This window comes from Sinocyclocheilus anshuiensis, unplaced genomic scaffold, assembly GCF_001515605.1.
Source record: "Sinocyclocheilus anshuiensis isolate Anshui unplaced genomic scaffold, SAMN03320099.WGS_v1.1 scaffold732, whole genome shotgun sequence".
Lineage (NCBI taxonomy): Eukaryota > Metazoa > Chordata > Actinopteri > Cypriniformes > Cyprinidae > Sinocyclocheilus > Sinocyclocheilus anshuiensis.
In genome coordinates, this window is record NW_015554133.1 from 813,671 (window position 1) to 828,178 (window position 14,508).

At 38.3% G+C, this 14,508-nt stretch overlaps 1 protein-coding gene across 1 annotated transcript in view; it reads right to left on the bottom strand.

Moving 5' to 3' along the window:
• Positions 1 to 7,489, bottom strand: part of LOC107670308 (INO80 complex subunit D-like) — a 9,361-nt gene extending 1,872 nt beyond the window's left edge. Inside the window, exons 1-9 of the mRNA XM_016462873.1 lie at positions 7,271 to 7,489; positions 5,675 to 5,921; positions 3,693 to 4,507; positions 2,572 to 2,674; positions 2,198 to 2,422; positions 2,010 to 2,104; positions 1,726 to 1,859; positions 1,410 to 1,624; positions 1,276 to 1,322 (exon numbers count right to left, since the gene is read on the bottom strand). Of these exons, the coding sequence (XP_016318359.1) occupies positions 1,276 to 1,322; positions 1,410 to 1,624; positions 1,726 to 1,859; positions 2,010 to 2,104; positions 2,198 to 2,422; positions 2,572 to 2,674; positions 3,693 to 4,507; positions 5,675 to 5,892 (1,852 nt within the window). The 5' untranslated portion in view covers positions 5,893 to 5,921; positions 7,271 to 7,489. The remainder of the gene's footprint in view (positions 1 to 1,275; positions 1,323 to 1,409; positions 1,625 to 1,725; positions 1,860 to 2,009; positions 2,105 to 2,197; positions 2,423 to 2,571; positions 2,675 to 3,692; positions 4,508 to 5,674; positions 5,922 to 7,270) is intronic.
• Positions 7,490 to 14,508: the final 7,019 nt, after the last annotated feature.

The following is a 14,508-nucleotide window of genomic DNA, read 5'->3' on the forward strand; positions in this document are numbered from 1 at the left end:
TCATTTGCATTTAAAGAGACAGGCCCGAAAAACAGCGTGTTTCTGCTTCCACTCAAAATAGGCATTTTCAAAATGATATAATAAATGATCTGTGGAGTATTTTGAGCTGAAACTTCACAGACACATTCTGGGGACACCAGAGACTTATATTACATATTGTAAAAAGGGGCATAATATGTCTCCTTTAAGTTGAATAAAATCGGAAACATACTCTAAGAAGTACATAAATATGAATGGTTGGCCAACACATTACAAGCACAGATCCTCTTGTGTTGTTGCTGTGGAGGTAACCTTCCCTTCATGCCTTTCATTGAACCGGAAGAGTTGCATTTCAGGTAGCTAGCTACCAACATACCGACAGATTGTCTTACATTAACTAACATCCTCAGTGAGATACTGTTACTCTTTGATGACAGTAGTTGTCCTACTCTACTGGCTGTTACAGTATCCTTGTGACAACACTGGCAATACAACATGTGATTGTCAGTTTTGCTAGTATTCGAAACTGGACTTGGTCTCAAGACCATATTATCATGGTCTTGGTCTTGTCATGGTCTCAGCATAATACTGTGGATACATTTTGTGGTCCATGCCAACTAGCGCATGTGATCTACTCAGTGCTGTCGTGACAGAATTTTGAATATTTACTGTGTAACTCAGGGGTGCCCTGTCCTGTTCCTGGAGATATATCTACCTGCAGAGTTCAATTCCAACCCTGCTCCAGCACACCTGTTATATTATCTGTAATTATCAACTGCTCCTGAAAAAGTGTACCTTAATTAGCTGGACTTAGAATCAGGGATGAACTTTGTAAGAAGGTATATCTCCAGGAACAGGACTGGGTGCCCCTTATTTACATGGTATGGATCATTCAGAACCTCTTCTAGTCTCAATCTTGACTTGAACTCAACCTACTTGGCTCTTGAGCTAGACACCATGCTGGTTTCATCTGGCCAGAGGAGAACTGGCCCCCCGACTGAACCTGGTTTCTCCCAAGTTTTTTTTCTTCCCTTCTGTCACCGATGGAGTTTATGTTCCTTACCTTTGGCTTGCTTAGTTGGGGACACTTAATTTCTGGCTATTTGACACTATTTGAAGTGAACTGAACTGAGCTGGATGATGCCATCACTGAATCAACGATGAACTGACTTTAAATGAAAAATTGACTGTTTACTATTGTCCTCTTGCATTATCGACACTGTTTTCCTCTTTAATACTATAAAGCTGCTTTGACACAATCTGTATTGTATAAAGCACTATATAACTAAAGGTGACTTGACTTGGACTCAAATGAGCTGGTCTTGACTACAACATTGGTATTTCTGATTTGTAAAAGGACACATTTTGAAATGCAACAACGAAACATTTGTGAAGCAAGACTGTGATGCATTTGAAAGCAGGATATGCACCTGACATGGGCATGGTGAGTGGGCAGTGAGAGCGAGGGCATTAGCAAGTTGCCCTGTGGCACAGCGGGAGGAATGGGCTTCTGCGGTCTGCGTGGACCTAGTCTTCTTTTCTTTTTGTGTTTCTTCGTCAGTGCAGGCGGCTTGGTCTTCTTACGTGGGCGCCGCAGCTGCTGTTGCTGACTGCGTCTGTTGCCATCCCCACGCAGGAAATTATCCTGCCACACACACACACATTTACGTACAACTTACAACCAACTCTGTATGGTGTAAACACATCCCTTTTAAGGTTATCAAGATAAGTTGTGTGGTTTCTCACCATTTTCTTGGCATGTTCGTCACAAAGAGGTGTTTGGTGAGTGATGTCAAACACAGGAACGGAGCACTGCTGTCCATCAGCGAACCGCGCCGTGCAACTGGAGAACAGCTGCTGAGAGCGATTCAACAGGATATCTGCGTCAATGTGCTGTCAAGAACATAACACACTGGCATCTGACAACTGCACGTAGGTGTTGCTTGTGACTTGGCCCTTGTTCACACTGACAGTTCATCGTTTCATCACTAGGCCACCACTAACGTCTGGTCATTTTACTTAAAGGATACGTTGAAAACAGTGACGTGAAAATGGCAAAGCTATGTTGCTGCAGCTTTGACCCTTCGTGGTTCCCGTACACATTGTCCTTTCATACTTGTGTGAACTGAAAAAATAAAATCATTTATACAGACATATTAAAATGGCACACAGCCCTGAAATGCACGCAATCCTTGCAAACATGTCATGTTCAACACACCAGGTTGAGGTCTGTGAGCTCTTGCTGAGTTTCTGAATGAGCTGTGCAGTGCAGTCTGGGTCTTTGCTTGCAGCATGGAGCAGAGCTTTCCGGAAGGCGTATCGGTATCTGCTGTGACGGGTGGCTGCCCTGTCCTGTCGGCACAGGTGTTTATACCTCTCCTGTAGGTATGTACATAGCTGTGCCAGACGTGCTTGCCGGGAAAGCGGCTTTTCATTGGAGGAGCTGACGTATACAAACAAAACAAATCAGTCTGGATAATAACATGTTTGCTTTTTTCTAAAACATTTTGATCTATACTCGTGGAGCACATTAATTGTAATATTTACCATCTCAGAAGTTGTGAGGAGCAAGTGAGCAAGTGAATGTCTTACCTTTGAAGGGAGCTTCTTTCCTGAAGTCTCCAGGCCTGAGGCAATAAAGGAACAAGCTCCTCGGTATCTTCATCATTTGTACTGTCCTCAGACCAGTCTAGCCCTATGGAAACACACATGCATATATGATCAGACATCAAGGACATATATATCAAGGACATTGCATATTGTTGCATATATTATAAAATATTACTACAATTTAAAACAACTGTTTTGTAATTTAGTATATTTTAAAATTTATTCAAAAATGAAAAAATATTTCTGTGATGCAAAGCGGAGTTTTTAAGCATCATTACTCCAGTCTTCAGTGTCACATGATCCTTCAGAAATCATTCTAATATGCTGATTTGCTGCTCAAGAAACATTTAATAATTTTGTGGATTTCTCATGACTCTTTTAGGATACTATGGGAACTGGAAAGTTGAAAAGAACAGTATTAGCTGAAAAAGCATTGCTTTTGTAACTATAAATATCTTTAATGTCACTTTTCATCAATTTAATATCATCCTTGCTGAATAAAAGAAATAATTTCCTTACTGACCACAACGTTTGTGTGTGTTTGTGAATGTATGCATATATCAAAAAGTTATTTTATATACATAGAAAGCACGTTAAATGCAAGTAAAGTGTCAACTTTTAAGGTCCCAAATAAGTTTTGGGGAGTATAAAATGTCAAAATGTGGGTGAAATAATGTTCCACTGTCATTCAGTGTAAAACTTATATTTATGTACAAATTTAAACAACATACTTATTCTGACCTGTACGTATTAAAATAGATATTTTTTTTAAGTGAGCATACTAAATTTTATTGCATTTTAAATGAGTACATTTAATTAAACAGGACACTTGTGTGTCTGTGTGTGTGTGTGTGTATATATATATATATATATATATATAATATATATATATATATATATACTCTGCTATGCTGTTAATTTAATGCGTTAATCTAATTAATAAAAAATGTATTTTTTACACAATTAACATCCACCCGAAACTTTCCAGAATTTTTGGAAACTTTTCCAAAAGTTTTTTTGCCCCTTTGCAACCCTAGTTTTTAAGATTGTGCATTTTGCATTGCGTAGAACAGTACTGCTTAATTGTAACAAGTTGGTCGTACCAAGATGTGGGAACAGGTCTCCGTGTTCTCTCTGTCTCTGAGCGTAAAGCTGCACAAGGTGCTGTAGTCTGAGCAGGCAGACAGGGGGTGCTGTAAAGGCAGTGGGGCGCATGGCCACGGCGCGGGGCTGTGGGCAGTCCTGGGCAGCAGGCGGGTGAGGGGACGCAGCAGGGACAGGTCTCCGGCTAACAGGCTGGTTCTGAACCCCAGCTGACGGGAGCAGACCAGATAAAACAGAAGGCCCAGTCTGAGGTGGAGCTGGCTTGCATAGCAGAGTCTGCACTGCCCCATGTTGGGCGTAAGCGGGCCGATCTGTATGTTGAGGGGGCTGGACAAGCCTCGCCGAGGATTGAGGCGGAGGTGGAGCCGGTGGTGGAGGTGGTTGTGGTAGGTGTGGGGAGGTTGGAAGTGTGCAGGGTTCAGTGACGGCGCTAAAGTGCTCGATGTCCGGCTGACGGTGCTCTGGGTCCCAAGCGGTCACCCTCAGGCCAATCACTGGCCTGCTGGGCAGCTTCCTCTTGCTGGAGCTCTTCTGCACCACGCTTTCCTCTCTGTCCGTGTCCTCCTCATAGAAGGCAAAGGGGTCGAGGATGTCGGAGTCCGAGAGAGGCATCGGAGTCAGACGGGAGCAGGGCGGAGACGGAGGGAGGCCATCCAGCCCATTAGTGTCTCTCAGAGCCAGAGAGGGAACGGTGATGTTTAGAGCGACAGACTCAACGTGAGCGCAGGCACGAACCTCCTCCAGAGCATCCTGCTTCTTCTTACGCTCCTTCTTCGGGATGAAGCCAAGCACCTGTAGGTGGCTGTTACAGTATCTGCCAAAGCATCAGTACATGTTACAGCATCTGCTCAAATCACACAAAGCACATTTTAATCAGGAATTGAGATATACTGTCAAATGCCTCCATGCAACTACTGGCGGAGCTCAAATTTTAGTGCTTTATTTAATTGATTCTCATGTTATATTGTTGTAACGCATAGGCTTTAATGTAAAATACGGTTATTAGGCCAGGAACATATTCACACATATAGGGATGAGAAATAGATAAGAAATTCAAATTCTGTTTAATGATCGTGGTTCTTTAATTAATTACTCGTTAATAATTTTGAATAAAAAATTGACAAAGTTCTTATTGCATTTTCTGCCATCAGCAGCCTGTGGTCAAACAAGATATTTTCAGATTTCTACACAACAGAAACTACAAATCAGCAATAAATTATAATATACAATTCTTGCAAAATAAAATAATAAAAAAATTGGTTTGGGGTAAGTAGCTAGTTACTACCCAGTTACTGTAAGTACTTCAGTAACTACTTTAAGTAGTATATTAGTCTTGACTTTCTAACTTTGATACAATACCTTGAAAAATACTGATATTCAATACTATTGTCAATAACACGAGAATAAAAAATGTCAAATATTATTACATTTGAACAGTATCTAAATTATTATTATATTTTCTTTTGACCTTTTTTTTCTGAAACAGGGCGAGGGAGATTATACCATTATAAATGTACTGTAAAATAAATGTTTTATAATAAGTATATTAATTATTTTACACTACAGTAGTAAATTAGTTTCTTCACTTTTACTTTTGCAGAAAACTGGGAAGCCTTTAAGATTCTGTGACAACAAGCTGACAAACACTTCTCATTACAAATCTAGCCAAATATTGTACTCCTCCATCCACAAAAATGGAGATTATGCAAATTATGCGAATCATGCAATTATGTGAGAATTAAGCATAACCAATGCACTTTGCATTACCAAATGCACATTAAACTTACAGAGATGGAGTTCGAAATTGTCACAGTGTCACATTTCCTAAGAAACATGCAGTGCTGTACAGTGATTTTACCACAGATACGCTTAACTGCTTTTTAGCTTTACAATGAACCATTAAGGGAAACAAGTGTGATGTAAAAAAAAGCACCTGTAAAGCACCTAAGCCTCTAATCTGCTGGATTCCCTCCCATCTTACCTTCGCTCTTCTGCTTTGGGGATTGGGTTGGTGCATCGCTGACTGTTATACTTGGCCACATATTCGCACTGTTTAAACGGAGCGGTTTTGTCCTCCAGAACATGACGAATGCAGAAGGCGTATCCGTTCAATCTGCGCTGCTTGCAGAGTTTGGGGCTGTAGGAGCACAGCGGCTTATTATCCACCTCTGAGAAATGGATGTGTTTACCTTCGTACATCACGTGACTCTGGTCCCTGAGAACATCAGCTGATCCGAGACAGAAAAGAGTGTGCATTACACCACATAAATAACACACACTAAACTCACAGTATATATTTAATTTATAAATGCTAAATGTATTTTACGCAAAGCCTATAAATGTCATGTAATATCTATTGTATTAGATGTTACAGGCTTTAATCATGACCATGCAATAAAACACTGACAATATAATAGTTACCTCTTGTGTCTCGGTTTAATGTTTGAAATAAATGCAACCCAGAGTCACAGCTAGTTGATGTGGTTATAGGTTAACTACAAAGATCGGAACACAAAGATAGAGACCAGTGCAACCAAAACAAACACGCATGTGACATAGCCATAAAAGTGATAAATATGATATCCTCAGCTTGGTTTTGACATAACTGTATGGTTCAGGTCACTGTTAGAAATTATGTGGTTTTGAGATGAGTCATGAAAAAATGGCCCAAGTAAAATTCAGTGACTATAATATATATTATATTACATATACTAAATTATTAGCAACTTTATGTTTGAGGTCATATACATGATAAGTCAAGGTTCCTGACAAAGAAAACCGCGGAAATACTATGGTACAAGTCCAAAAATACTTTTCGGTTTTATTGTGACACTGAATTAATGAACTTACACGCTTCCGCAGATATTATAACGATATCCATATAATCTTTTCTTTAACCTCATACTTCACAAATGATCAGTTTCGTTAAATAAACATCGCTGTCATCAAATCGATATGCTATTACATTACATACATACATATTCAGTCAGTATTTTGACACTTTTACCCCCATTAAAGCACATTTATATTAGTATCAGTTTAAAATTTAGTTTCAGCCCCTGACTGTCAATATCACACATTATTTTGATCACACTCGTTAGCTACAATGCTAAAAACAAACCCAGGAAACAGAAACGCGGACGTGATACTGCGCTAGTGTCATATTTAAAAAGCTAAAAATAGAAAAATAAGCTCATGCATGCGCGAATTATGTTATTAGATTTTATTAAATGCGTGAAGTTTGTGCATGTTAATCGCAGTAAATGTGGCTATAAACAATGGCGGATGCGGCCATTAAATCAGGCCGAAAGAGCGGGTCGCTGCAGCCGATTAAGCATTAATAGTAGTTTAATTTTTAGAAGCCTTTGCAAATTAATCTCTTTAAAATTAATACAATTATTGCAGCCTCCGTTTAATTAGAATTAGTGACCACGGCATGATACAGTTTGCTGAATATCCATTCTAAGTCAATGTAAACATTGGCCTACAGTAGCTGCCAAGCCTCGGTATTCGAGTAGCGCGGTGAGGGGGTTAGAGCGCTCATGAGTCGGTTAGAGCAGAAATCGAGTCCGCTTACCTGCAGTGGGTTCAGCCTCTACGGGGTCTCACTCCGGACAGACTGTACAAACGCCACAGATCATCGACTGCACCGAATATTCATCGGAATTCCTTATGTTTAGGAATATTATTCCCTGTTGAGGTGGTGAACCGTCAAAGCGATCACTAATGTACTTTCGATATTATGTTATCGTCTGCTCTCATTGAACAGATCTGCGGGGGTTTAGAGTTCAGTGCTCGGCGGACTCACAGCACCACTACCGGCGCTGCGGGGACATGACAACTGCTCCTCTACCATCATCAATCAACTAATCTGCAAAACACCTTACTGTACAACAATCATACTAAAGTTACCATGGTGATGAACTACAACACGCCATATAGAAGTCTTAAAAACATTCATTGTTGTTAAACATTGTATATTACGTCTTAAAGGGATAGTTCACCCAAAAATGAAAATGTGATGTTTATCTGCTTACCCCACCCCGGGCATCCAAGATGTGGGTGACTTTGTTTCTTCATAAGAACACAAACGAAGATTTTTAACTCAAACCGTTGCAGTTTGTCAGTCATATAATGGAAGTGAACGGGAATCACGGCTTTGAGAGTAAAAAAAAAAAACATACACAATCAAAACCAAACTAAACCCTGAGGCTCGTGACGATACATAGATGTGTAAAGACACGAAACGATCGGTCTGTTCAAGAAACTGAACAGTATTTACTGAAGTATATAACTGAACTGTATAAGTCTGCGATCCGCTGTAAAGCAAGAAGAAGAAGAAGAAGACGCGTCACGCGCCGGCTGTTGAGAACTCGCTCAGGAGGACGTGCCGCCGCTCAGGACAGTTCGGACATTGCAGTGCATCAGACGTGAAAAAACGATATAAATACTGCTCAGTTTCTTGCACAGACCGATCGTTTCGTGTCTTTACACATCAATGTATCGTCACGAGCCGCAGGGTTTAATTTGGTTTTGTTTGTGTATGTTTCTTTGACTCTCAAAGCCGTGATTCCCATTCACTTCCATTATATGACTGACAAACTGCAACGGTTTGAGTTAAAAATCTTCGTTTGTGTTCTACTGAAGAAACAAAGTCACCTACATCTTGGATGCCCTGGGGGTAAGCAGATAAACATCACATTCTCATTTTTGGGTGAACTATCCCTTTAAAAAGAAATGTTCAGTGTAGCAGTGTTGTTATCAATAAAGAGGCTGGCTACTATTAAAATCATTTTCTGCAATTAAGATAAAGCTGAAATAACATAAAAAAAAAATAAAATAGACTTAAATAAAATAAAGCTAAACAGAATCATTATTATTATTAATGACAAAATCACATAACAACATGACTAAATCATAAATTTAAATAAGAATGAAAACTGAAAATAACAAATAAATTTAAAATATTAATAAATAATATATAATACAAACTGGATACTTCAGATGCTGCAGTGAGCCTTAATGCAACACAATCAGAGTTAGAAAAATCATAACCTGGCTTATTAGGGGTAATGCATCAAATCTATTTCCAATCCATAATCTATTCCATAATCTATAATCATAATACATTAACTAAACAGGTCTCTGTCTCACTTTTCATGCAATAATCTCGGCACTTGTACATCCCAGGTGTTGATTTTTAAGCAGGTTTCGGGGGCTAATTTTATGCATTACGACTTGGCATCATTTCATCATGCGTCATCATTTATTTTTGCTACATTTATTTGTAGATTGTATTGTTTTACCCTCATACCAGACCCAGACATTCCATCGTAAAATATAAAATTTATCATAAAAATATATTTATTACAGGTTACAACTATATTAAACTATGACCATAAAACACTTTTTTTTAAACATTACAACACCCAAATGTAATGTAATTTCCACCACAACAGTGTTGCCCCTAAACTTTCAACTTTTCCCAAAGGTTATTGCACTTGCTTATAGGACATACTCTGTAAGAAAAGAAAAAAAACAAACAAACAAGAAAATTGTAAATAAATAAATAATATTTTTGCACATAATTTCCAATAAATGTGTAACTTTGTCAAATTATGCAAAAGTTGTGACATTTTATTTGCTTGCGTGTATTTTGGATATACTGTATAATGCTGACTATGAAATTAACCTTAGCAAGACAAAGAAGTTAACCATTTGAGATATAGTTAAAATATCCATGACTTAAAGAGCTCCTTTTTGTGGACATTTTGTTGAGGGCCAGAGGGCGACAGAGAGAAATACACAGACGCGTGCACACAGAATGACTGTATCTAGTTCTGTTAATGTTTTCCATAACATACATCATTTTTTTAGAATAATGATAGAAAGCACCTTTCACCATATGGAGGCACAATTTGAACAAATAAATCATCAGAGGACGAGAGACACGTGCCTCTAAGCAGCTAGAATGCTAACTAGATTCTGAGTGATGCTCGCAAAATTCATTGCCATGAAACTCGGACGTTGTTAGTGGTTGCCAGGACATTGCTCTGTGGTTGCTAAGGGGTTTTGAGTGGTAATAGCAAGTTGCTTTTGTTAGGGAAATGCTAAATCCCGGTTGCTAGAGTGTGCTGGGTAGTTGCTTACGGTCCCGAGTCACAGACTTCCTTCTTAAAAGTCTCCTGATGATGTGCATGTTACGTGCATGTTGCAAATTATCTGCCAGTAGGGTAAGTAAAATATTCATAAAACAAGAGTATTTTACTTACCCCACTGGCAGATAATTTTACTTGTTTTAAGCAAAATGTGCTTAATTTAGTTTTTTTTTCCCCCTGGAAACAGGACTAAATATTTTAAGTCATTTGGCTTATCTAGTAAAAGTATCTTGATTTAAGAATTTTTTGATATTTTGACTAGAAACAAGACAAAAATACTAAGATAAGCCATTTTTTGCAGTGCAGTTTTTATCATATCAGTTCATCTCAGTTTTGTTTATTTAAAATGAGACAAATCTGCTATTTTTTTTTTTATCTCCAATCTGTTATTTATAAGTTTACATAGTTTTGTAATGCTTCGCTAACTAGCAGAAGACACTAACCAGACACTAACCAGGTTTATATCTCATAATTCTGACTTCATTTTTCAGAATTGCCAGTTTATATCTCGCAATTCTGTCTTTATAACTCGCAATTGCAAATTCCATTAAAAATAATGTTCCAAAAGGAAGCGATGCAACAGAAGAACCATTTCAATGAAAGAACCTTTCAATCATTTGAAGCCCTTTGAAACCTTTTTCTGAAACATTTTTTCCACTATAAAGAACCTTTTTGTGCAGTGGAAAAGTTCTATAGATATTAAAGGTTCTTTATGGAACCATAAATGCCAATAAGATCCTTTATTTTTAACAGTGAATGAATGTTAGAGTCCACTGCTTTCACACTGATGGACTCTGAACTCACTCACCTCACCAGGCAAAAGCACTAAAGAACACTTTATGAGAGATCAGTGCTTGTAAAGCATTTCTGCACCTGGTTTTTCAGGGTCAGCAGGTGAAATCATTAGGTTTGGAGGTCAGTGTTCCTACTGGGCAGATGTCAATAACATTCCCAGACAGCTCTGACACCAGTGTTTTCTCCACATATGTAGCGATCTCTATGGCATTTCCTCTCCCTGTGGTGCTCAGTCCCTCAACGCCAGCAAAACTAGACACAACACAGAAAAATGTGTTTTCTTTAGTCTGCTCACACCGGACACATCGAGTGCTTGAATACAGCATATCATTATTGTTTCGATGAGTGGACTGTTGTTTTTGTCCTGCGAAACAACTCAGATCACTGCCAAACATCACGAACGGGTCCTAAACCACAAGGACGGTAAAATGAGCTTAGTCAGAGAAAGATGGAACGTCAGGAATGCTTTCAGACAGAAGACACAAATGTCTTTGTTGTGCTGGTGAAAATATCCAGGTGGTTTTATGCTTCATGCTTCATACTTCATTATAAAATATATCAGTAGAGACTCAAAGAGCTGGATGAAAGACAAAATAGAAGACAAGCAGCTTTTTAACCCTGTAAATAATAGTCAGAAAAAAATCACTATTTTTTTTTTTTACATTTTATGGGACTGATTTTCTTTTTTTTTTCTTTTCTTTCTTTTTTATCTCACTTTTATGGCTCATAATATATCATAGGCCTATAGTATGATATAGGAGAATGTAGAGCTCAAACTCGAGGAGTAAAAGAAAAAAACACAAATTTAATTTAGAGGCCCAACCTGAGCAAAAATATGCGATTTGGTGCAATTGTTGATATTTATATTGCCAAAAAGATGAAATTCTGATAGTTTGCAATGTAAATAAGTGAGATCTTTCAAATAAAATAACAGACTGCTTACATAAAATAAATACAAATATCAGTTGTCATTCTATATCTCCCAATAAAATGTCTTAACATGATATTTAAATGTTTTTTCAAATGGTTTTATCAACGCTCTGCAGTTTTTATTGTGGGGGCAAAACATCTAATTTATATACATTCATGGATGAGAGATGAACAAATAATCATTCCTCAAAAGCCTGATGCATAATATTTGATACTGACATTTTAACATGATTTTTATATTATATATATATATACATACTTTTTTTTTTTTTGCCGGGCAGATTATTTTCTGTTATGTACTACTTTTTGTAGCAAAAGATTTCAAATGGAAAATCCACCCAAAATTAAAAATTCTTTCATCATTTACTCACTTTAATACCTTTCCAAGTGCTTTTGATTTTTTGATCCATCTGTCAAACACAAATGAAGATCATTTTCAACATGTCTTGTGTTTTGTGTGTGTGTGTCCAATGATATGAGACCTATTGTTCTTTTGGACTCCACTGACTTTCACTGTATGGACAAATACATTCTTTTTGGGTGAACCAATATTTCAAGTCTATTAATTTCATTGGTAAGTAGCCGTGTAATAAACTGTACAGTTAACCACATAATCACTAAACTGCATTGTTAAAAATTTTATTCATCAAGCAAAATCATTTTAGGAAAATTCTTTGTATACAGCAACTTAACAGGAACCATATGCCAGCTCTGTTTTGTCTGCACCAGCTGCTGGTGATTTGAGAAGATAACACATTATGATGCTGACCTGCAGGTCATATTCCCTTTCTTGGTCCCTTCCAGCTTGATCGGCCAGCTGCACCTCTCTCTGCAATGAACCAAAACTCATGTCCAACACAATCTCCTGAAATAACTGTGCTCCAACAGAATTACCGGATGTCCTGTCTTTGAGATTTCAAACATAAAAGGATGACAGGTAATTTAGTAGATACTAAAAAGAGCACAGCTGTTTGTACATGTCACAAAAGGCAGTGCAAACATTATAAAACCAAACATCAAAGACAGGTTAATGCCTTTGAACGCAGGAATGATGTTTCAAGGGTTTATTTGGTGTATTCAAAGTGCAGTGACTCACTAGTGAAAATAAGCTGACTTTTTTTGTTGGTGTAGACATCATCACTGATTATAATGATAGAACTCATTATAATCAGTATTCTGTCGCGCCGCGCCACTCGCGTCCGGTGTAGACTCGGTGTAACATTGGTTTTGCTTTGTTTCATATAATGAGTTCTATAGTATTTTGTCGCGCCACGCCACTCGCGTCCTGTGAAACTCGTCTTTGTTTCACAGAACTAATCGTTGTTGCCTGGGTTGCGTATGTATGTGTGGGGCGGAGCTATCAAAATAGGGGCGAGATCCTTTTGGGGTATCCTTTAAAGGTGGGGTAAGCGATTTCTGGTAGCCAATGTTGACATTTGAAATCACCAAAACAAACACGCCCCTACCCCAAAAGGGTCTCGCCCCTATTTTGATAGCTCCGCCCCACACATACATACGCAACCCAGGCAACAACGATTAGTTCTGTGAAACAAAGACGAGTTTCACAGGACGCGAGTGGCGTGGCGCGACAAAATACTATAGAACTCATTATAATCAGTGATGCTGTCTACACCATAGATATATATACATATCTATGGTCTACACTGGATGCGGCACGACACGACAAATCCCCGCCAGAAAACTGCTGCTGCGTTCTATTTATGACGTATTGACACAAATTTCAAATGATTTTCAACGGTCACTTTGTCGCGTCCAATGTACTAGACAGACTTTAGTTCTTGGGGCGCAGACACGGTGTTACTCACCTATCGAGAACAAACAAAGCAACCTCGGCGTCCGATCGCAGGCCTTCCGCTCCTTGAGTTCTCTCCAGCACTGGAAAGCTGATCCGATATTTACATGGGTCCTACTTCTTGCCTTAAGCCTTCTTTTGTTCCGCAGACGTTTTCCTCATTTGTCTTTTTTCCGCCATCTCTATCTTTCTGTCGCTCGGCTCAGCTAATGTCCGTCCTGTGCTGTGCACTGAACTCTCTCTTTTCCACATCATGAGTAGACAAGCCCCTTACTGCTGATTGGCTACAAGTTTGTTTAGCTATTCAGCCTGAATTCGTTTTATAAAGCGTTTTTGAAAAATCGCTTACCCCACCTTTAAGCAAAAAAGGAAATTTAAGTGTAGATGACATTTTGATTATTAATGCAAAGACATTCAGCTATGATATTTTCTAGTGTGATCTAGAGTAAGTGTCTGAAAAGTGTCCAAACAGTTTGATTCTCCGTATATAAGGCCTATCAGTGCAGTTTTAAAAATAAAGATTACTCATTAGCATCTGTGGTTTCAAAAAGAAGCTTTAAAATCTGTAAAATCTTTCCATACCACAAAATGTTCTTTCTAGTGGAAAAAGGTTTTTTAGATTAATAGGTTCTCTAGATTCACATTGACATAACATAAACAAACAAATAAATAAATAAAGCTATTTTAAGAAAAGCTAACTTTGGGGAACCAAGAGGCGTACTTCTATCTCATTGCTTATTGAAAGTGTATCATTCATCTCCAATGAAACAGCCGGGAATTCACATACGTTTTTACACTTATACAGTACATCAACATTCAGGTTAAATTCACCAGTTTTCAACAGTAGAAGCACTCATTAAAGGAGTCATATGATGTTGCTAAAAAGAACATTATTTTGTGTATTTGGTGTAATGAAATGTGTTTATGCGGTTTAAGGTTCAAAAAACACATTATTTTCCACATACTGTACATTATTGTTTCTCCTCTATGCCCCGCCTTTCTGAAAAGTGTCGATTTTTACAAAGCTCATCGGTCTGAAAAGCGAGGTGTGCTCTGATTGGCCAGCTATCCAATGCGTTGTGATTGGCCGAATACCTCAAGCGTGTGACGGAAATGTTA